This window comes from Vulpes vulpes, chromosome 2, assembly GCF_048418805.1.
Source record: "Vulpes vulpes isolate BD-2025 chromosome 2, VulVul3, whole genome shotgun sequence".
NCBI lineage: Eukaryota > Metazoa > Chordata > Mammalia > Carnivora > Canidae > Vulpes > Vulpes vulpes.
Window position 1 is genome coordinate 6,272,419 of NC_132781.1, and position 22,165 is coordinate 6,294,583.

The 22,165-nt window shown below is 58.6% G+C and overlaps 1 protein-coding gene and 1 long non-coding RNA gene across 6 annotated transcripts in view; one reads left to right on the plus strand and one right to left on the minus strand.

Annotated features, from left to right (window-relative positions):
- Positions 1-2,531: 2,531 nt before the first annotated feature.
- TMEM104 (transmembrane protein 104) overlaps positions 2,532-22,165 on the minus strand; it is a 56,637-nt gene continuing 37,003 nt past the window's right edge. For all 4 annotated transcript variants that reach the window (XM_072746674.1, XM_025999701.2, XM_025999703.2 and 1 more), the window contains exons 9-10: positions 20,383-20,476; positions 2,532-6,529 (exon numbers count right to left, since the gene is read on the minus strand). In XM_072746674.1, coding sequence (XP_072602775.1) covers positions 5,769-6,529; positions 20,383-20,476 — 855 coding nt within the window. In that variant the 3' untranslated portion in view covers positions 2,532-5,768. The remainder of the gene's footprint in view (positions 6,530-20,382; positions 20,477-22,165) is intronic.
- Positions 8,309-21,183, plus strand: LOC140597684 (uncharacterized). 2 transcript variants are annotated; one of them, XR_011999527.1, is made up of 2 exons: positions 8,309-9,668; positions 19,247-21,183. It is a non-coding gene; the product is annotated as an uncharacterized lncRNA (long non-coding RNA). The 2 variants fall into 2 exon arrangements; XR_011999528.1 differs by having other exon boundaries at positions 8,367-8,655.

Genomic DNA, 22,165 nt, shown 5'->3' on the forward strand with positions numbered 1-22,165 from the left:
AGAGAAGGTGGGCAGCTCCTTCTGGGGCAGTGTCTGGGAGAGGAGGCTGAGAAAGGGCTCTGGGCAGCAGAAGCCACTTGGTATTCAGTGCCAGCTCCTACCCACCCTGGCACTGGATGTGACAAATGTGCTCAGCATGGGGGCTCGGGTGGTGACGGATGGAGTTCATCCTTCAATCTCCTTGAAAAGAGAGGCTCATGCCAGGGGCTGTGGGTGTCCCGCCTTGCCAGGGGCCCCCCGGGAGCCTGACAGCTCACTGGTGGAAATGCAGAGGGAGGTCTGCTGGGGCGGGGGGGGGGGGAGCCCCCGGGGCTCTCCTGGGCCCTGGCATATTCTCTCTGTGGGGACTGCGTGGGGCTCCAGACGCCTGGCACAGGCAGCTTCTGAGACCAGACGCCGCTCAGCCTTGCTGGTGCCCGGACTCATGAGGGTCAGAGCCCCAGGTCAGAGAATCTGCCGGTGAGCTCAGGCCTTCACCCTCCCTTGGGGCTCCCCCCCCCCCAGCTCCTTTCTCTGTCACATGTCCAGGACCATCTAGAAGGATGGCCCTTGCTTAGGATTTTCAGTGCTGTCACATCCGTGGTTGCATGCAGCAAGCACTCGTGCTCCCACCCACTCCACAAGCGGTACGATTGGTGCCGTCAGACCTCGTCTAGGTGTCCTTGACAAGTTGGGTGAGGCAGGGCAGAAGCGACCTCCACGTAACAGGGAGGAGCCGGGGAGGCCAGTGCTGAAGGTCAGCACCCCAGCCCTTGCCCACACAGCTCCGGCTGGGCCTGCCTTGGGGCACTCTGCTACTGGGGTGGAGCCATGAAAACTGGAAGTTTTTTTGTTTTGTTTTAGGGGTGAGAGCAGCTGCAATGGTGGAGAGGGAGGAAATCCTTTTTTTTTTTTTTTAAAGATTTTATTTATTCATTTGAGAGAGAGAGAGAGAGAGAGATAACCCGAGCAGGAAAGAGAGGGAGGAAACAGACTCCCTGCTGAGCCAGGAGCCCAACACAGGTTTTGATTCCGGGACATGGAGATCATGACCTGAGTTGAAGGCAGACACTTAGCCATCTGAGCAAGGCAGGTGCCCCAGAACTTTTTTTTTTTTTTTTTTTTTTTTAAGATTTATTAGTTAGAGAGAGAGATCAGAGAGAGGCAGAGAGAGAGAAACTTTAGCAGACTCTTCCCTGAGTGCAGAGCCTGATGCGGGGCTCGATCCCCCGACCCTGAGATGACCTGAGCTGAAACCAAGACTGAGAGGCTTAACCAACTGTGCCACCCAGGCGCCCCTGGAGTGGGGGGAACTTCTAACACTGCTCTGTGCCTGACTGGAGAGCTGGACTATGCCAGGAATGCGTGGCCCCAGCCCATTACAGTCAATGTCATGTCCTCTGCCCTATGGATTTTCACGGAGCCAGGTCTCAGCCACAGGTGGTTAACGTGGGTCTAGGTGAGTGCACGAGGCCAGTGCCCTGGGAGGGAGTTGACCTTGACAACAACCACAGGTGGTGAGAGAGTTAACTGTTGGCCGCCAGCCCCTGCACCTGACCCCTCCTGCTCCCCGAATCTGAGCTTAGCTCTGCAGCAGGTAAGCTGGGAGGAGTCTTGAGGTCCAGGCTGCTCTCCGCTCTCTGCCCAAGATCATTAATAACCAAGAACTGGAAAGATAATTAAAAGCCAAATGTGGAGCTGAGCCTGCTGCTGACTGGCTCCGAGGAGGGGCCAATCCTGCTCCTGGAGCCAGGCTCTTGGCTGCCTCGTCCCTGCTCTAGGAATGTGTTCTGGGGAGAGGTGAGCCCCGTGGGAAGTGGAGGCAGGGAGGACGCCTCTTGCAGGTTCAGAGCTTGCTTGGCCTGGCTCCCCAGCCTCCTGCTCAGAGCCCTGGCGCCCCCTGCGCCATCCAGGAGGAGGGCAGAAAGCCTGGCAGGGGGGGAGGAGGGAGCCTTGTCGCAGGGCCGCAGATCAGTCATGAACAGGGCCCGACTGCGGAGCAGAGAGCCAGCTGAATCCACCCAGACACCAGACACCCAGACGTGGCTGCTGCTTTTGGTGAGATGCCTTCAGGAAAAGGGAGGCTCTCGGTCACCTGTCTCAGCAGCAGGAACTTTGTCTTACCCTGCTGCTGCGTGGCTGTTTCCTCGACTGGCTTCACTGAGCGGCTCATCGTCCACACCACCTCTTTCCAGGGGCTGCTAGCGGGCAAGGGGCACGGAGCTGAGCCACGGGCGGGCATGATAGCCTCGGTCAGCATACCTGGGCTTCCGTCCCGGCTCCAGGACTCTCCAGCCACGCCTCAGTTTGGCTCTTTGAAAGGGTCCTTAAGTTCCCTGGAGCAGGGACAGACCACTTTCGCCCTCTAGACCCTGAAGAATTCAGCCCAGTTTCCCGTCTCTGAATTGTAGCAGGCAGTTGACCCAAGACAATGCATCGGGAGGCTAGGAAGCCAGCAGGTGCCTGGGGACCCATCCCGGGGTCTTCGGTGAATCCGGGGTCTGTGGCTATGAGCGCAGCTATATGGCCGGCAAGTGACGAGACAGCCGAGCATCCGTACGTATTAGCTTTATTGAGCACTTCTGTGCCAGGCACTAAGCTCAGCACTGAAGGTCCCACAACCGGTCAGCGGTGCAGGCACTATCACCTCCACGTTACGAATGACGGGGAGGAGCGTGGAGGCTCACCGCCCGCAAGGGGCAGGTCCGACGTCTCGGTCCACGTTCCCAATCCCCAAATGATGCCGAGGTTCATGCGGACAGCAGCCAGCACCGTGTCCAGCACAGACCAGGCACTCGGGGGGCTGCTATTCTTTTCTTTCTCCCACCAACACTGTGAACCCCAGCCCCGTGGGAGAAGGTGTGCAAAGCTCTCTCCTGCAGTCCCGGATCTCGCTTTCAGAAGAACAGCTTTGCAGCGGCTGTGAGCATGGCCAGGCTGGGGTCAGCCCTTCCCCGGGGAATCTGTGGGCACACGGCCCGAGGGCCTGGCCCTGCCGGGCTCATCCCCACTGTGACTTCAGCCTGCTTGAGGCCCAGGCTGCTCCCGGCCCCCAGGTGGTGAGAACAGCTGTGTAGCTAAGGGCCTGGCGAGGTGCCCGCTGCCCACCTTCCACCACTCAGCAGTGCCTCGCAGCCCTGTCACCCGCCATCTGCCCCATCCATAAGCCCGCAGCCGTCTCTCTGGCCATAGGGGCAGGAGCCGGTGGCACCACGGCCGGAGGGAACGCGACTCCCACCGTGGCCTAGCCTGCCCTTGGGGCCAGGCTGGGTGAAAGGCATGGGTGGAGGCTGTTGAGTTTATGTGCTCCTCCACAGTGACACCTGTATGAGGGCCAGGTCGGGCTGGCGGTCTCCTCTGCCCTCCCTGCCATTGACCCTGGGAGGCCCAGATATAAAACAGGAATCAAGATCCAACTCGCCCACCTCACCACACTGGTGTAAGCACTTGCAGCCAAGCCTGGTCGATGCACTTGGTGAACAAGCATCATTGGGGGTCTGTCTAGCTGTCGGCAGCCCCCCCCCCTTGCCCTGAGCCCCCCTGGCTATCAGCAGGAGAGCGGAACATGACCCATCCGACCTCCAGCAGGTCAGACAGCAGGTGAACACTGAGGAGCAAAGGAGCCCAGACAGTGGCAGTGGGGAGTGGCCTGGCTCACCGTCGCCATCAGCGAAGCGGCCACCTGGGGCCAATTCCCTCCCTCCAGGCCCTGGGCTGCCTGGCTCGACCGGAGGAGAGGAACGGAGCCACCCGACTGCACTGCCATGTGGCTCCAGATTGTCACATAAATCAACCTGGGCTTTATGATGCTAATAAATTCGCGGCCAATATTTGGTTTGGAGCTTGGGGCAGCAAGATGATTTAATTTGCTTTGTCCTTAAGCAAGAGGGGATGTAACTAGAGGAGGGTAAGTACAGATGTTTTGAGTTTTCAGCAAACAGCTGGGCAGCTCCAGGTAGGGCTGGAGCCACGGAGTGTCTGCTATCGAGGAGCTCTCCCTGCTCTGCCCACCGGGGTGGGGTCTCCTGGGAAGAAGCCGTGGTGGCAGATGAGGAGGGGTGGTCTATTTTTCACATGGATGGAAAAATCACAATATTTGGGGACGGATAAAGAGATGTGTGACAGCAGTGAGAAAGCAGACCACGGCCAATCACGTACGACCTGGGGTTCTCACAGGCCGGGGCAGCAAGGGCCAGGGGTGGCACCGCCTGTGGACTGCCCAGTTCCTACAAATCCCAGGCCTTCCTCCCACTCCCTCCGAGACCATCAGGGGCCCCAGGAGAGCCAGCGTGGTTGCTCTGTCCAAGGTACGAATACCAGGCCATGCAGGGGAGGCTGGAAGTTTCCCAAACGTGGGCTGAGCAAGGCACTGAAATCAAAGTGGGGGGGGGGGTTGGGGACCTGAGACCCCACCCCAGACAGGCAGCTCTGGGTCAAGCTGCTCTGGGCTCCAGGACAGGTGGGCCAGGCCCAGGGCTGTGGGCACGCCAGGAAGGGTCAGGAAGGACCCCCAGGTCCTGAAGCAGAAGGCACATTGAAAATGCAGAGTTCCCCAGTCACCTGTGTTTCCAAAGAAGGTTGGCCCAGCAGACGCATGCATGATTGTGACAGGGATGGGACGACGGAATTGCTGGTGAGGGCCCCAGAAACCCTCGCCTCCTTCCATGAGAATGGTGGCTGGTGCCCCATCTCGCTCCACAGCACCCAAGGGTCATGGAAAGTATGAACAGAGCACCCACAGCCTGGCTCAAATGGAGCCACCCTTAGTACTGGAGCGGGAGCAGGGTCAGCCAAGCCTGCTGCCGCCCCACAGGCCTGACCTCTTATAGGGTTGGAAGCAGAGCCTGCCCACCACTACATGTCTGTGGTGCTCTCAGGCCACCGCGATGGTGGCTCGGGGTGGCTCCCTTTAGTGGTCCTTATACACCACCCCCCATCACGCAGGAGCCCCTGTGCGCCCCAGTGGGGCAGTCAGGAGAGCAGAGGATCCCTCTGACGGGTCACAGGCTCTAGGCTTTAAATGATCTCCCGGGCTGCTGTACGCCAAGGAAGGAGTGCTCCTGCCTGTGGCTCCCAGTCATCACGGGCTCAGGAGCTCAGGACGGGCGCTGGCAGCCACAGCCAAGGGCCCCATTCAGCTATAGTCCGGGGAACCTGGTGCCGATTAGCACTTCCTGTTCTTGTTGTGGGGGCTGGAAACACACCCGTCCCCCTGGGCGTGGCACCTGGCCACTCCAGGCCTTAGGGGAAGGTGGGACCTGCCTGTCACTGGCAAGCCCCAGGGGAGGAGGGTTAGGGCCTGGGACTCGCCCTGAGGCAGCAGCTACTAGTGGAGCAGATTCCCCAGACACAGATGCAGGAGGGACTGGGACAAAGGAGGAGGGGACATGGTGTCTGGTATAAATAGTGGCAGTGCCAGCACTGCGTCCCCACCGTGCGGGGGAGGAGCCTGCCCCCATGGTTGTCATGGTGGGGCCTGCGCGTCAAGCAGAAGCCGAGCCTGGAATCCAGGCAGCTGTGTGCCCGGGTCGTGCAGCCTGGCTGGCCAGGGGCAGCCCCACGCAGGAGGGCTTGGGAGGAGGGCCACCCGGCGAGGGAGGTGCAGTGCGGAATCCTGGCCGGGGAGAAGACCTCCAGCTGGAGGTGTGGAGGGCCTCCTCCCAGAGTCCGGTCTCGCCTGCCCCCAGGAACCCTGGGAAGGAACTAGATCTTGGCTCTGCAGGCGGGAAGGTGAATCGGGGGGCCAGAGTGCAGCCGCCACCTCTCTTAACACCAGACATGTTCCGCCATCAGACCTTGGTCTCGCTGAGGACAATGTTGGCGGTGACGAAGAAGAAGCAGGAGAAAGCCCAGAGCAGCACGAAGCCCACCCAGAAGGTGTGGCGGAAAGGGGACCTGTGCTTGTTGACGGTCCCGTAGCCCAAGGTCAACTGGGTGTCCTTGCGGCAGTGGTACACCAGGAAGGCGGGGATGACGTACTGGATGCCCGTGCCTGCGTAGGCCCCCGTGATGCCCACCAGGGACTCCAGGTCATGGGTGCAGAAGGCCACCAGCACGGGGGGCAGCAGGGTGATGGTGGGGAACACCACGCGGTCCACCACCCAGGGGTACGTGCCCCCCTCGCGGTGGAAGAGCGTCTTCCAGTTGTTGCGCAGGGTCACGGCGATGATGGGGAAGTTGGTGCTGATGGTGAAGACGGGGAAGAGGCCCAGGAAGAAGCGCACGGCGGCCACGCTCACGACGTCACAGCGCGCGAAGTTGAGGGTGTACATGTCCATGAGGCTGTCGCCGCGGAAGCAGAAGATGGCGGTGAAGCACAGGAGGCCGTAGAAGGAGAGGATCAGCACGTAGTCCAGGAAGACCAGGCGCGTGAGGTGGCGCTTGGAGGAGACAGGGGTGATGAGGGACGGCAGGGAGTGCTGGCACATGAAGGAGTAGACGCACACGCCGAACAGGTTCCGGACCCCGGAGAGGTCGGCCAGGGGCGGGTGGCCCTCCCTGTGCCCGTGCCCGATGCGGACCAGGGCCAGCACGATCATGATGGCGAAAGCTGGAAGACAAGAGGGCGTCGGCCAGCTGAGCGGGAACCGGCCCTTGGCTGGTGGGTTGTTGGGTGGCGCCCGTCCAGGGGCCCCTGAGGCCCTCGTGGTGGGGCAGGTCGGCAGTGGCTGCTGCCGGGGCTCCCTCTCCCCCGGGGGTGAGGGTACATGTCTCGGGGGCGCCCGGGCATGGGAAGGGGCTGCGCTGGGGCGGTGGGCAGGGCAGCCCCACGCTGTCTTCTCCGAGGAGTGCGTGCTCCCGGCCAGGCGCTGCCCGGCTCCCTCATGGGGCTTCTCGGGGCCTCTGCCTCTCCCTGGCAGGTCTGGGTCGGAACCCACGTTCGCCCTCCCTCCCTCGGCTTAAAGAACCTATGTGTGGGGAGCTGGGGGCAGTGGAGGGGTCAGGGGTGCCGAGCATCCGGGAGGATTTGTCCTCTGGGGCCACGGGCACCTGCTTAGAGGCATCTGAGGGGGGTGGGAAAGAGAGTCGGTGGCTCTGAACAGAGGTGGGCGCCCAGGGGCCTACAGCAGGCAGGAGGGTCCCCGTGGCTGCTCAAGAGAAGAAATGGCATCAAGACCAACACTGGGAAGAGCGGAGCCCTCTGAGCTGCTGGCTTCAAGGCTGGAGGCAAATGGCACATGGCCCTGTTCTCCTGGACCTGGTGGCAGAGGCAGGGGACGAGGGAGTGACCGTGACCTGGGTTTGCTATAGGGCAGAAGGGGACCTAGGGCTGTTCGGAGCGAACAGATTCCAGCAGGTTTTACAAGAGACCCTCGTAAGGGTCTCACACCCGGAGCCGCACTCATCAGCTGGGGCTCCCGGAGGCAGACACACTGCGAGGTCCAGCTGACGCCCCCGTGTCTCTGGCTTCTCACATCTGCTACCCAGACTGCCCAGGACAGCCTTCGCCGTCAGCCACTTGATACACACAGGACCCCTGGTGTCCCTGTCCTGTTTTGGAGTTCATAAACCCGTCTGTTCAGGCCAGACCTGACAGCCCCCCCTAGCCTGTGCTCCGGGACACCTGACATCTGTTGCTGGGCCACACAGGTGAGCATGAAGGGGCAGCGGGGCTGAAGGAGGCCAGCCTGTCTGAGGCACAGGGCCCCACCTTGTGTGGGAGGCTGGGGGTGTCCCCGCTGTCCCCTCAGGCCATGTCACAGCCCCTGGTACCCTGGAAAGCAGTGGCCTTTTTCCTGGGACTCACAAAAAGCCAGACCAGTGTGTTCCCACAATGACACTCGGGAGTGGGATCGACAGAAATGTCATCTATTCCTTTTAATCAGAGCTGTCTGACACGGGGGACAGGAGCAGGGAGGGAGCACGGGAACAGGCCTGTGCAAACTGCCAATATAGAAGATGATCTGTTCCTTCCTCAGCCTGCCCCAGTCCCTGCCGCTCCCGACTCTGGACAACTCTGAGGGCGCCATGACCCTTGCTGCTCCAGAGACGCTGCTTGTCTTCCTTCCGCGCTCCCGCAGGTCAAGAGGAAAGTGGGGAGCCAGCTCCTCCATGGGGTCTTAGCCTAGGGGGCTGTCTCTGGATTAGCCCCTGGAGGATGGTCAGGGGCCGACAGGACAGCCCGGGACCCTGGCAGCCTGGCTCATTGGATCTCTGGGGGTGAGTGCAGAGCAGAGATCCTGGGGTGGAAGTGCACTGGGCCAGGGTGGAGGTGGAGTCCCCTGTGTGCCAGGCAGTCTGTCTTGGGGCCAGAAAGGGTCACAGCACAGAACTGAGCAGTCAGGTGGCTACAGCTGGCAGACAGGGTGCATTGGCGGGGGGTGGGGTGGGGTGGGGGGCGGGGTGCCTGGAGCTTAGCTACAAGAGGCCGCTGCTGACCGTCCTGCGGAAGGCAGCCGCTCTAAGGCAAGATTCCAACCCGACTCTGCCACCACCATCTCAGGTGTCACCTCGTGACCTGGTGCCACTCGCAGCCTGGAAAGAGGCGCGTGGAGAAAGCTGTCCCTGTGGCTCGGCCTCAGGGTGCCGTGGGAGAAGACAGAAAGCCAGCAACTCCGAGTCACTGAGTCACGGCTGCCTCTAGCCCTGGATGCTGGCCAGTGCCTCTCCGCCCACCTTCCTCCTCAACGCTACATCTCCAGGAAGCTGTGGGACACCAGGCTTGCTGACTTCCAGGTGAGCTGTCTGGGCGGCCCTGGGCTTTCCTTACTGCAAAAACGCCGATTTACAGAGGCTTCCAAAGACAGGAGACTGAGTTTTTATGCTTTTTTATGCATTAAAGCATACAGAGATATGGGCAACCTCTATCCCGAACCTATGGCTACTGACCAGTGTCTCCTGGAGTCACCGTCTCGGGAACTGTGTCTTTATGTCAATGATGACATGCGACATTTTCTAGAACTTTCAGGGTGGCTGATAAAAAGCATGGCTATGGGAGATAAGAAAGCTTATCTCACAATCTTCTAGCTATAATTAGGCTTACCTCACAATGCTATGACCTCGATTCGTCACCCATCTTGTTCTCTTACTCAAGTCTATTTCCAAAAACCAGATCTACCCCCAAGGGCTAGATGTTGGATCCTATCCAGGAATGAAGATGCCAGAGACTCTTGGGAGGTGATTCTAACATCAAAAAAAGTAGCAGCTCCTGGAGAAGGGCCTGGAGGGAGACAGTCTCATCTGGGGGCCATCCCCGGCGAGCCCCGCTCTCGTCACCCACATGCTGTACTGCTTTGTCACATGACCTTGCAGCACAGGGAAGCAGAGGTGCTTCATTTGCCCCCTGGATCCTGACCCAGTACCCACTGGGTGCCAGGCCCCACCCTGCTCCTGGGACACTTAATGCTCCAGTCAGGGGGAAGAGGGACATTCGCTGGAGCAGCGTGTGATGTTCATCACATGAGCACACGGCTCCAAGCTGAGAAGCTCTTCCGAGGAAGGGCACACGATGCCCCCGGAGCAGACGCCTGAGGAGCACTGCCTGGGCTTGGAAAGCGCTGAGGACTGGCTCTGTGCCCATGAGCCCCAGCAAGCCTTGGGAAGGGGCAGTGGAAGTCTGAGGCACCGGAGCCCTTCGGGTCCCCCCAACCCGCCCCACCCCCGTCACTGCGAGGTCACAGGGTGGGTGCTGGCCTATGTTCTCAGGAGTGGGAGGCAAGGCCAAATGTTCCAGCCTGGTCTCCAAGTGGGTAAGTTCAAAAGAAAGCAGGGATACCCCCAACTTCATGTTGTAATGGAGGGACAGAGAAGGAGAGGACAGGAAGGAGGCAGGAGGGCCAGGTCCTGGACTAGATGCACCAGGACTCACCCCTGAGCGGCTCTCCGTCCCCTGTCCTTGTGGCCACACCCCCTAGTCCATGGCTCCTACCCCCGTGGCTGCGCGAGGAGCAGAGTTCAACAGCCTTCTCCTAGATGGATGGTCCCATCCCTGGGAGACAGCTGCTCCCCAAACTCATTAGACCTGCTAATAAATCAAGATGAAAGAGGGTGACAGGCTGTGAGTGACAGACTGTCAGGAAGCATGACAGACAGCAGGGCTCTAGGTGTCCACACCGACGCCGAAGACTCAGCCGGCTACCGCCAGAGACGCTTGGCCCTGGCCGGGGCTGTGGGGCGGACACTAAGGGCAGAGTGGTGAGTGCTCCTTGACACCTTGCTGCCCAGGCCCTGACTTCTCTCTGACCCTCACAGGCCACGCTCAGAGACCCCAGGCAATAGGATGAGGGTCCTGGCCCACATCCACCCGCATCGGCGCTGGAACTCACACTCCAAGGGGTAACGAGATGTAGTGAGTTGCCGGGGAGGATTCTGTGGTGGGGAAGGAGGTGAGGGCCTGGCACATGTCACGTGAGGAGTGGCTGTCGGCCTTGGGAGGCACAGCTGCCAGGTGATGAGGCAGGACAAGAGACTTCTCTTTAAATAGCTGAAATAACAGCCCATGTGAAAAATTTGCACTTGTTTTGTGTAACTCATGGCTCTGCTGGGACTGACCACCCACCTGGTGAAGCCGCGAGGACTGCTTACGTGTTCTGGGCACCTGAGGACAGTGCACTGAGCAAATATAATCCCTGTCCTTCGGGAGCCCACTGTCCAGGGGAACTGACAGACGTTGCAGAGACAAATTACAAGAAAGAACTGGTAACAGCCACATTAGCTGCAGGGTAGGTGATGAGATCCCCGCTGTGGGAGGTATCCAAGTCCTATCCAAGCCCACAGGCAAAAGACAAGTTGGGGGTCGCAGAGAAGCAGGGGTCCTGGTTCTGGCAGCCAGAGGAGGAGGGGCTGGAGGTAGAGCCCTCCACGAGCATCGCAGTTTCCAGGCTCCCACCCTAGTGACTTGGCCTGGAGAGGTGTGCTACCCTCACACGCTTACTCTGGCAGCTGCTCTGAGGCCAGCGTCCTCCGGCCTCACCACATCCACTGGCCTTGGGCCACAGCCTGCGCCCGGCTCCCACACATTCAGTCCTCTGGAGGCCTGGGCAGATGGCCTAGTAAAGACACTTCCCTTCTCTATCTGAGGAAGCATAGTTCAAAGTAAATTTTACACCAGGAACATCCTGCACGACAACACCAGGGTCCCATCACGGGGATGGCGGCGACTTCGACCATGGCGGGCGGTCAGGGTGGTACTGCGTATCAGGTGCCCTCTCATCTACCCAGGCACTAACTGGGCTCTCAAAGTCGTCGGAAGAGAAATACGGCTTTCCAGAGGCAGTCTCCTGCTCTCCCTCTCTTGCCAGCAAGAGCCAGAGAAGCAGCCTGGCCAGGAGCTGCGGGGCCTCCTGCTGTCTTTCTGTCCTCACAGCCACACTCCTTTCAGAGAGTAGGACAGGTGGGCCAACACCCTTCTGAACTCCTGCCAAGGGGCAAAGATGGTCCCAGTTTGCAGGGGGAGGAGTGAGAGACAAAGGCAGCAGCACTCGGCCTCCCCGGCTCCTCCCTCCTGAGTCCCTCTCTCCCAGGCCCTCCGCCCACAGATGGGTCAAGGCTTCCCCGGAGGGACAGACTTGCTCTTGGGACAGAATGAGAGCTGAGCAGGGGTCTGAGGGCCCAGGGCTCGGGTGTGTGCTTCTGGAGAGCGCAACCAGCAACTGCAGTTTACTTCTATCCTCCACGCGCCAAAACCCATGCCTGGGTGAGTAAGGGCCAGCCTGTGCGGCAGGGGTGGGGAGGGAGGAGCTCCTTCCGGGGCCTCCAGCAGCCGTGGCTGGCACTGATCTGGCCTCTGGGCCGTGGGGAGGCTCTGCCCACTACTCCTGCAGCGTGGGCGAGGCCTGGGCAGGGCTCCACTTTCCTTACAGAATTCCAGGGTTTGCGTGGTGCTGGCATGAGCTGGACCACTTGCCCTGGCACCACTGGAGTTGAGGAGCCTGGGGCAGAGCTCTCCTTGCCCCCACTACCCTCAGGACTTCCCCTAGGGGTGCTGCAGGCACCCAGGCCATTCCGGCAACTGGCTGTGGTACCCTGCCTGGTCTCTGCAGGGCTGCTTCCTGGAAAGCTGCTCTCAAGTCTCCGACCTCTGAACCTGGCCCCAGAAGCCCCGGGGCTGTGGTAGGCCCCAGCCTGGGCTGCCCCAGATACCTCGCTGTTCTCTGAGCCCCGTAAGCAGCTTTAGCTCTGACACATAGGAGGCAGAGGCCATCCGTCAAGGCGGCTGTCACGAGGATGGCACCCTCTTCTCCAAGCAGAGAATCAACATGCCAGGGCTAATGATAATGAATGGCCGTGCTGTGCCCATCATCAGAGCTGGATCCGGGGAGGATGTGGCACCAGCTTCCTCCTCCACAGTGCTGCCCTTGGAGAAGGCTGGGGCACAGATGTGCCTCCCTTAGGCTGGTCAGAGGTTGGCCTGGGCTTCCTGAGATTCAGGAGGGCTGGGGGGAGCAGATGGGGTAACACCCGGCTGAGCTGAGAGAAGCTGAAGACCAGGTTTCAGAGCCCTTAAGCAGGAGCAGGTGACTGGGCATTTGTTCCTTAGGTAACAGGACCGGCTGTGAACAGAGAGCCCACAGGGCCCGGGGTGTGCGTGGGGGCTCACTTCTGGAAGCTCTAAGGCCTCAGAAACCACCAGGGGGAGGGTGGGAGCCCACTGCTCTTCCTCTCAGCAAGTTCAGCTTCTCAAGTTACTCTGGATTCAATCAGATCCTGCCACCGAACTGTGTCATCTTGGGTGGTCCTGTCACTCGACACTGCCTCCATTTTACCACCTTTAAAAATGGAGGTGATCACGGCACCTCGTGGAGGATGGGACAAGACGGTGCAGCGAAGCACCTGGGCGGAGCCTGGCCCAAGCCATCCCTTAGGAATGAGTCATTGTGGAAACCTTATCTCCCATCCCGAAAACCCTGGTCCTGCACAGGTAGGAACCTGCCAACCCTCAGTTTTCACCTGACTCCTTTTGCTCCAAGGAGGGGAACTGGGATCATACTAGGGGCCCCAGCTGCCCTGGCTAGGTCAGGTGCAGTCATCACCCTTCCAGGAATGCCCCTTGTCCTGGTCCTGGCATCAGACCTGGGCTGCTCACACCTGCTGTGAACGAAGCAGCTCCCTCTTGCTCCACCTAGGGCCACACAAGGACAATGTGTTCCCACCACTCTGTCATTTGGGGGGGACCCTGGATGTGGGCTCTCTCCAAATGGGGCTGAGTGAAAAGGAGTTATGCTTGGATTTTGGGGGCTCACATTGGCCCACCCTTCTTTGATCATCACCCTCCCACCTGAGCACAGGCTATGGATTGGGTGGGGGCTCCTTTCACACCCCGAGAAGACAGGACATACTGGCCTGTCATGCTGGAAGGAGTCCCCTTGGGGAAAAATGAGAAGTTCCCTCACAGATGTGCTTGTCTGCAAATGCATCTCGGGCCTGGGTTAGGTTTCATCTCAGGCCATAAGACATTCTGTGATTGCCGGCCTTGCCTGGACAAATTCACGAGAAGTCACCTGTGTTTCTACTGAAGGGAGGGGATTCAAAGCCAATCTAACTACGTTGCCACGCTGACTCAGCCCCTGTGGTTTCTGGAGGACTCCAGCCCCGTTGTCCTCATGGTCACTGTCATCGTCATCACGGGACCAGAAGAGAAGGACGCCTGGATAATTAACTTATGGGGTCACACTCTGTGGCTAAATATTTACCTCCAAAGGCATACAGGCTCCTCAACTCCAGTGGTGCCAGGGCAGGTGGCTGGCTCAGTCAGTAGAGCATGTGACTCTTGATCTCAGGGTTGTGAGTTTGATCCCATGTTAGGCGTAGAGATTACTTAAGAAATATTTCTGAGAACTCAGAGCAAAGCTCCTTTTTCCAAGTGTGCTGGAAAGAGGGGGCCGTGGGCAAAGAGCAGGTATTTGAGTCTCTAAAGCTATCAAATCTCAAGTAGGAAGTCAAGAGTTCTGGCTTTTCCATCGCTCCCCTTTCTACTCCCTCCAAGCACGGCAAGTGGCGCCTGGGAGGCAAGTGTCTCAATTTTTCATTCTTACGCTGTCAGAGCAAGCTCAGTTTGTAATGGCCGGAACCGTGAAGCCGTGGGGCCTCTGGCTAGTAGCCGACTAATCTCCTTCCAAAATTGCAAACATAAAACTTCGGCTCTGTCACCCTTCCTGAATGCTGCTCAGTCCTCTCCTCTTGTTGCGGACTGAATTATCTCTCTCTCTAATTCCTACGCGGAAGCCCTGACGCCCCTTGAGACTGCTTGGAGATGGAGCCTCTAAGGAAGTGACAAAGGTTCAGTGAGGTCATGAGAGCCCTAATCTGACGGGATCCGCGTTCTCCTAAGAGGAGTGAGAGGTGCCAGAGCTCTTGCCCCCCACACACAGAGAAGAGCCTCTGTGAGGAAGAGCAAGAAGGTGGCCGTCTACAAGACAGGAAGAGAGGCCTCTCCAGAAACCAACCCTGACCTTGGGTTTCTAATCTCCGGAACCGAGAAGATAAATCTCTACTGTTTAACCACCCAGCCCGCAGTATTCCGTAATGCGGCCTGAGCCCACTGAGGCACCTCTTCTGCGTAGCTAGACGCACAGAAAAACCAGGATGGAGAAAATGAGGAGAAGTAGTACTACGGCACCGGCGCTCGGCTTCCCCTGGTCAGCTGGGGCCCCACCAGCTCTGAGACATCTAGGGGGTGCTTCTGACGCACGGCTGAGGTCACCCCAGCCCATACGAGGCCCAGTCTGCGCAGGAACACACCTGCAGCCACTGCCACTGGTCCAAGACCTCATCTTGCTGATCACAAGCTGAGCCTTACCTCCCTCCCCTTGCCAGTGTCCAGGCGGCTGGCCCACGACCCCCTGGGGTTGTCTGATGGACCGGCCAGCACGCATCTCAGCCACATGCAGAGCAGAGCTGCTGACCACAAAGGCTGTTCACAGAAGCAGGGTGGCCGTGGGGTGGCCTTTACTTGGGGCCCAGCACGGCTCCTGGGTCAGTCCCGTGAATGAGATGGGTAATCTGGCGGCACGGGGCTGGCTTTCCAGCAAACTTTACCTGGGTGCCCACTCTGCCCTGAGAGCAGTAAGAGAGAAACTACATCCTCCCTTCCATTAAACTGTGTTAGCAGAAAGAACTTTTAGGAAACCAAGGATAAAGTCCAAAATGAAATATACACAGAAAGGTTTTCTTGGATTCCCTCCACTGGCTGAGGAATGAGGGGAAGCCACACACTCGATGGCCCAGGAGAGCCCTGGACAGGGGCCCAGAGGGAGGGTGGGTGGGGAGCGGGTGCTGACAGCGGGGTGGGGTAATGCTGAAGGTCGATGCTGGCTGGCTGGCTGCTCAGAGGGGGCCACAGGACCCACTTCCCAGCCCTCCAAGAAGCACCAGTGGAGAGGACAGCAGTGAGTGGTTGTGCAGGAATTCATGCACCAAAGCTGGCATGTGGAGCCGACAGGATGTGGGGAACAGATGGCCCAGACAGAGACGACCCCTGGCTGCTGGTGGTGACAGATAGAGCAGTCCCACCAAGAGACACTCAGCTGAAACAGTCATGGATCTGCAGGGGAGTCAGCCAAGCGGCCGCAGATAATCCTGGGGACAGGTATAAGCAGAGCCCTTATGTTCCCAGGTGACGGTCTCCTCCTGGGGACCTTCTGCTTCTCGGGCCACCACCGCCGAGTCCCACCTCTCCCTGCTGGGTAGGTCTGGAAGACAAATCTGGGGCACTTGCTGGGGGGAGGAAGGGAAGGCTGGGCCGAGGAGCTTCATGAGGTTCAAGTTTGCCCACGGACGCTCGGAGAGGCTGGCGCCTGACCCACTTTGAGGGGAGCACAGAGAACGGGCGTGATGTGCGCCGCGCTGCTCTGAATACACAATCAGAGGAAGGAGCCCTGTGGGTCCTCGCCAGCCCAGACCGAGGAAGGCTGCCGTGCTCCAGAGCAGTCTTTATTAGAAAGAATCGGGTTTTTAATAACACCAAATGGGGCACCCCGAGCCGAGCCAGCTGTGTGTGTCCCCAACTGGGAGGTGTGTGCGGCGGAAGCTGGTAACGGGGGTGAAGTAATGACGCGGTTTCAGCCCCTCCTGTCGAAGGGCTCCCTGTGAGGCAGCCCAGGTGGGGGCAGTCTACAGTTGTTTGCTTAGTGGTCTGAGGCTCAGGCTCTGTGGCCACAGCTACGGGGCCTGTGTCTCTCCTGAGTGTCCCCGGCCTATTGACCACTTACGGAATGAGAACCAGGAACTAAAGAGGAAGCCCCAGGCCGTTCTGCGAGATGCACCTGCTTCTCATTTCTCTTTGGCTCAAGCTTCCTGGAAGGTGGTGAGGGTGGAGGCTGCTGGGGGCGCCGGGTGCCCTGGGGACCAGCCCTGGGAGGTGGGGCAGAGAGAAGGCTGACAGAGCCAACTGGCGATGCTTCAAGATCTCACTGCCAGAGCCATAGCTCCTTCTGGAGGTGGCCTGGGCCACCTCCCTCGCAAACGTCCCTGATCTCACGGCCAGCCCCAAGGGGGGCTCCTGCTGAGGCCACCCCCAGGACGTACCGGCCAACAGAGATGATGATGGCGGGGCTGCACATTGTGGCTACTACCTGAATGCTGACCCAGGGCCAGGTACAGTGCTAACAGCCCTTGCCACACGGTCTCGGATCCCATTTTAACTTCAGGGTTGCTCTGTGGTGAGGAGTCTTGCCTTGGCTGCTGCCGGATAAGGAACCTGGTTGAGGCAGGCTCAGGCCGCTGGTGAACCCAGTGAGACCGCGTGGAAGGGAACACTGGGAGGAGGGGCCAGAACCAAAAGCCCTGGGCTCAGGAGCCTGCCACTAGCCCAGGGGTGAGTGATGGGACAGAAAGGACGGCTGCTCAGGAAGTCTGCTAAAGTCTCAACAATGGTCTCACCTGCTGACGGCACCTGGAACCCACCGTGTACTTGTCAACTCAGAGGCACCTGGTGTCCGGGTCTCCCAAGCTGACCAGCCTGGTCTGCCCAGAATTTATTTGGGGACCAAGAGAGATACATTAACACCGGCACTTGTCATACACGTTTCGACATTTTCCTGGACAGGTGGCTATTTGCAAAGGCCCATTCTGGCAGCATGAGGCGCTAGTAACCGAAGGAGCGCACCGAGGTGGCCACGAGCACCGGCCTAAAGGCTGCTTGGTGAGTCCCGAGCTCCGGGGCCCTGCTCGGGGAGGGGCTCCCGCAGCCTTCCCCAGCCTCATTTCAACAGATGGCAGAACAAATTCCTAATTAAGCACAAGAAAGTTTCCGGCTCAGCACATTTATTTATGATTTTCCGGTCCCTTTGGTGCTCATTCTTCCCTTTTGTCTTCCTAGAACCCAAGTCGGCTTATTGCCACCCTGCGCTCCCGCTCGGCTCTCTTGGACAGTCTGGGCCCTAATCTGGGGAGAAGGAAGGGGTAGGGTGTGCGGGAGTGTGGGAAAGGAGGGAGGGTCAGGGGGGGACACGGCCACACAGCTGCTTCTCAGAAGCAAGATGAAAAGGAGTTTGTTGCAAATTGACAACTTGGCGCAGACTTGAGAGGACAAACGGGCTTTGGTGTTCGCTGCTTTGGAAGGTTCTAGAAGAACCTCTCTGGGGAGAGACCTCCCTTGCAAATGTACTGTGGGCAGACCCTGGTCCTTCCTGCAGCAGGGCTGCCTGTTGGCTGGTGCTTGGCAGCTCCCTGGGACTCCTCCATCCCTGTCCCCTGGCCCCATCCTTGGCTCCCAGTGCTGTGTAGCTGCTCAGGCTACGTGGGGCCAGGATGAGGGAAATCCCTCCCACCAGACCCAAGGAGGAAACGGCCCAGGTGGCTCTGATGCCCCTGGCTGGGAACTGAACCCTAGGCTTACCTACAGTCCAGAGTTTATTTAATTGGGCATTTTTTCTTTTGCTTCAGAGGGCTTTGTGTCACAGAGAGGTTAGCTTTCCAAGGGCAGGGTCTGAACCTGTCTGGGGGAAGAATGACTACAGCTGCATGGTCACCCAGAACACTCTGGAGAACAGGTGTGTGGAGAGGCCAGTGTCATTTGATTCTCTCTCAGACCGAAGGGAGAAATGAGGCAGACGACTTGCAGTGACAACAGTGTCACCATGTGAAAACATGCGCGTGGGTGACCTTCACGTGCTGTTCTCTCCTCAGGCCCTTGCTGCTGTCAAGCACCCCTCTCAAGGCCACTGCCACCTCGCTCTGCTGCACTGCAAGGGGCTACCTCACAGGTCCTAAGCGCCTCAGGGAGGTAGACATAGTCCACACTGCAGTCCCCGGGGCTAACTAGCCTTGCTGGCCTGCACAAGGGGACTCTGGTTGGGAAAAGGGGAGGCAATATGGGGTCACAAGGGAGCAGGATGGTACTACTCTGAGAGGGGGCAAGGGGTGCTCTGAGATGCTCTTGAGGCCCCCGGGGGCCTGCCCGCTGGAAGCTCAGTGCCTTCTCTGCAGGTGGGAGCTGAGTCTGGGGGCATCTCCAGATGCCCTGTCCTGAGACAATCACTCTTTATTTACCACCAGCCTCCTCCCCCCCCTTAACAATCGCCCCCTTTTAATGAATATACTGCTCACCCAACGCGAGGACTCGGTCACGCTCCACCTCAACAAGCTCAGAGATTCACAGAAACTATTAACCGTCATGATCTGGGCAGCCCTCTCGTGGGCTGACGAGGGGATCCATCATGCTGGCTAACGCACAGGAGCCCTCCACCTCTCCCCACCCTGCTCCTGCCCTCCCCGTGAGGACTTCTGATGTGGCAGGTCAAGGACAGCTGTCCCAAGTGGGGGAGGGGCAAGGGGACTGGCTGTTGGGAGCAGAGGAATAGTGACAAGAGGGGGGCCAGGAGGAGACGAGGGAGTGTATTTTTCTCTGAGTGCTGCTTTACTGAAAAAACTTTTACTTCTGAAGGTCACAAGGGCTTTCACCTACTTCTTATAAGCAGACTTATAAGGAGAAGGATGGACAGCAGGGATTGTGAGCCCTGCTGATCCCAACCTGGGGATGTAAGTCATCCTGGCACCCAAAGGGGCTCCACTGCACCTTTTCTGTTGATGCCAGTGTGATCTTCGTGTTCTAAGTAATGAGTTCTCATTTTTTCCCAGGTGGTCGTATTACTTTAACCTGGGGCTTTGATACATGTGAATAAAATTTCCAAACAGCACCACGTAGGTGCATATAGGATTGGACCAGCTGAGTGGGGTAGACCAGGAATCCTGCTCCATCCGGGCATTGGACAAGTGACCTCCTGCTCCCTCGACTTGGCTGGGTGAGGAAGGACAGGTTTATCATGTTACAGAGGCCCCAAAAGCTAACTAAGCAGATGACTCAGTTTTGCTCTTAATTCCTTGCAAGGAAGGACCAAGGTGGAAAGAAGTCACAGGCTGCCAAGTCGGGCTCAAGACAAGACAGGACTTCCAGTGCCGACAACATCCCTTCAGAGCGGAGCAGGGGCCACCCCGTGGGCGTGCCCGTGGAGCCTGCCCTTGTGGGGTGAGGACTACACTGGATGGCCGCCATGATCCCTCCCGACTGAAGATGCCAGGAACCCCATGATGCAGCGGCTCCTTATACTGGGCTTCTGTAATCCTGAGCAGGATGTGCCAGAAAAGCCGGAAATCATTTTTATCAGAAGCTGTGCTCGTCATGATCTAGTGCTGAGTGCTGGCGTGGAGGAGCAAGGTGCGCGCTGAATCCTGATGAGGGGCGATGATGGGGCAGATGCAAAGGCAAAGGGAGGTAGAGAAGAGGGCCAGGAGGGAGGCGTCCCAACCCCGGGCTCCTCAGGAACCTCTGTGCTGGGGCCGGCGAGGGGCTGGAAACTGGGCAGACTCCCTCTGCCAGCCTCTCAACCAGAACAGCAATGGTATTCTTTGCTTTTAGACCCAAACACGGAATACAAATGATCCCAGAGCATGTGCTGGCCAATAGAGACCCTGCACCCTCCTGCCCTGGGCCTAGGGGTCTCAGCAGCCAGAACCTTCTGGGACAGTGCGGCAGAATGAATGGGCTCCCTACCACAAACCTGCTTTAGGTGGAGACACCACCCCAAAGACCCCTGAGGATGACGGTGCTCTGGCTCAGTAGGGCATCAGGCAGTCAGAAGGCATTGCGGAGAGTGTGTCTCTTCATGCCCCACCGGCCAGGAACGCGGAGGCGGTTGCCACAGCCCGCTGGGTTTTATGGCTGTGCCACACAGGGCACCCACAAGAAGGCAGAGCAGAGCCCGACCCGGGCCTTCAGGGGTCAGCTGGCCCAGCGGGGGCGGGTAGGGGCGTGTGAAGACAGTTGGGCCTAGCTCTGGCTCCATGCACACTACGTGATCTTCACTGCAGTAAAAAAGCAGACAGAGCCCCTGCCCCTCTTGGCTTTCGGGAATCCACGGAACCCCTGCCACATTCTAGCTACGCCGTGAGCGCACACAGCCGTCTTGGAAAAGGTGAGGAAGGGACCAGGGGACAAAGGGCAGACTCGAGACATCTCTCACTCACCAACCCATCTCATCAGGGAGGTCAGGATCTGCAGGTACTTGGTCTTCTGGACGTCAAAGAAGGTGAAGGGTCCAAGGAGAAGAGTGAAGACAGCCTGGGTGACAGAAACAAGGGTGAGGGGGTGCCGGGGCTGGGCGTACACAGCACACACCGCGTGTGTGGGGAGAACACGCCATTCACGCAGCCTTTGCCGCGGCAGCCGGTCCTAACTGTGCTGTGCACCTTGACTGGCAGAGGCTCCCCAGGGGCAAACAACATCATGTGGGGAGCTCCCTGGGGTGCAGGAGAAATCCAAAGCCGTGCTTCGTAGCTGCTCCTCATGCCCCTGGTCCTGAGACAACTTTCTGGGCCAGCCCCAGTCAACACCCCAGGGACATCGCCTGCTACTTCTCTTCACCAAATGCTGAGGGTTCCCGGGCCCGGCACAGAGCTGGTCATGAGCCCCAATTAGGAGGTAATCAGCAGGAAGATGAGGATCTAAGAGGAACCCAGGTGCGCCCAGCGCCCCGACGACACAGAGCAGTGGAGAGATCACTGCTGTGCTCCAGCGTTCAGAGAGGATCGGTCGGGATGTCATTAATCAGCAATGTTTAGGACTTGAGGAGGGTAGGCCTGGAGAGCCAGTGGCTCTAGGCTTCCAGGGCAAACCTCTCAGAGGACTATCCTGAACCAAGAAGAGAAGGGGCTGCAGCCAGGAAAAGTGGGAGCTGAGTTTGGGGCTCAGTGCTCTTCCCTTTGGAGAACAGGAAAAACTAAGTGTTTATTTAGGGAAAATAAAGATTCAAACCCTATCTTAGAAAACCCGTCCGTGGGGAGTCTGAACCCTCTCTGCAAAGGAATATGGGGGTGAACCTGGCACAGCAGAGCTGGGCTGGGGGCTAAGGGGAGGTTAGGATTTCCATGCCAAATTGGCTGCTCAGGGAGCAGAGGAATTAAAAGCTGCTGGTTGGCGTTACGATGATGGTACCATTTCCAATCTGCCACTCGGAAGCAGCAGAGGCAACAGACCTTATTAACATTTACACTGCGCCATTTTATCACGTTAATGCTGATGACACTCGCCAGAGGTGCAGCAGGCGGCGGAGGCCTGAATGTGGGGAGCAGGGCCCACTATGGGGAGTCGGGCTCTGGCCCTGTGATCTGGGGAGGAGGCATCACAGCTGCTCAGCTTGGCGGCCAGTCCCCCGCTCTCTGGCTCCCCCGTGATAGGGTGACAGGCAGGCTGTGCCCATCCCTCCCCTGCCCCCATCCGCAAGGAGAGTGGGAAGTGGGAGAAGCTGTGATCTCTTATCCAAGTCCATTATCACTGTGAGGATGACACCAAAGACTAAAGCACCGCTTAAGGAGAAGGCTCTAATTAGCTGGGGGCCAAGGCCTCCAGGCAGGCTCCAGGGCTGGGAGGCTTCTGGAAACGGCTTTCTGCTGGGGGCCTGGAACCAGCAATCCTTTAATCAGGAGGGGAAGCGCCATTAAGCTAGGGGTGCTGGGGGCAGTGTGTGTGTGTGTAGAGAAGAGGGGCAGGGGAGACCGTATCCCCTGCAGGCCAGACTCAGTGAGGCAGAGTCAGCAGCTCCATACAGCAAGCCAGCACGTAGCACCATCAGCCTGTCCTTTAGGAAAAGAACCACTTTAGGGAAACTTCGACAGATTTCTTTCTTGAACGGTTAGAGAGGAAGAGGTCTTAAGGGAAGAATACATACACAGCCACTTGCCACAGATGTTTCCAAATTACCGTGGCTTGCTCGAAACTGGACTTTTTTTTTTTTTTAATTTTTATTTATTT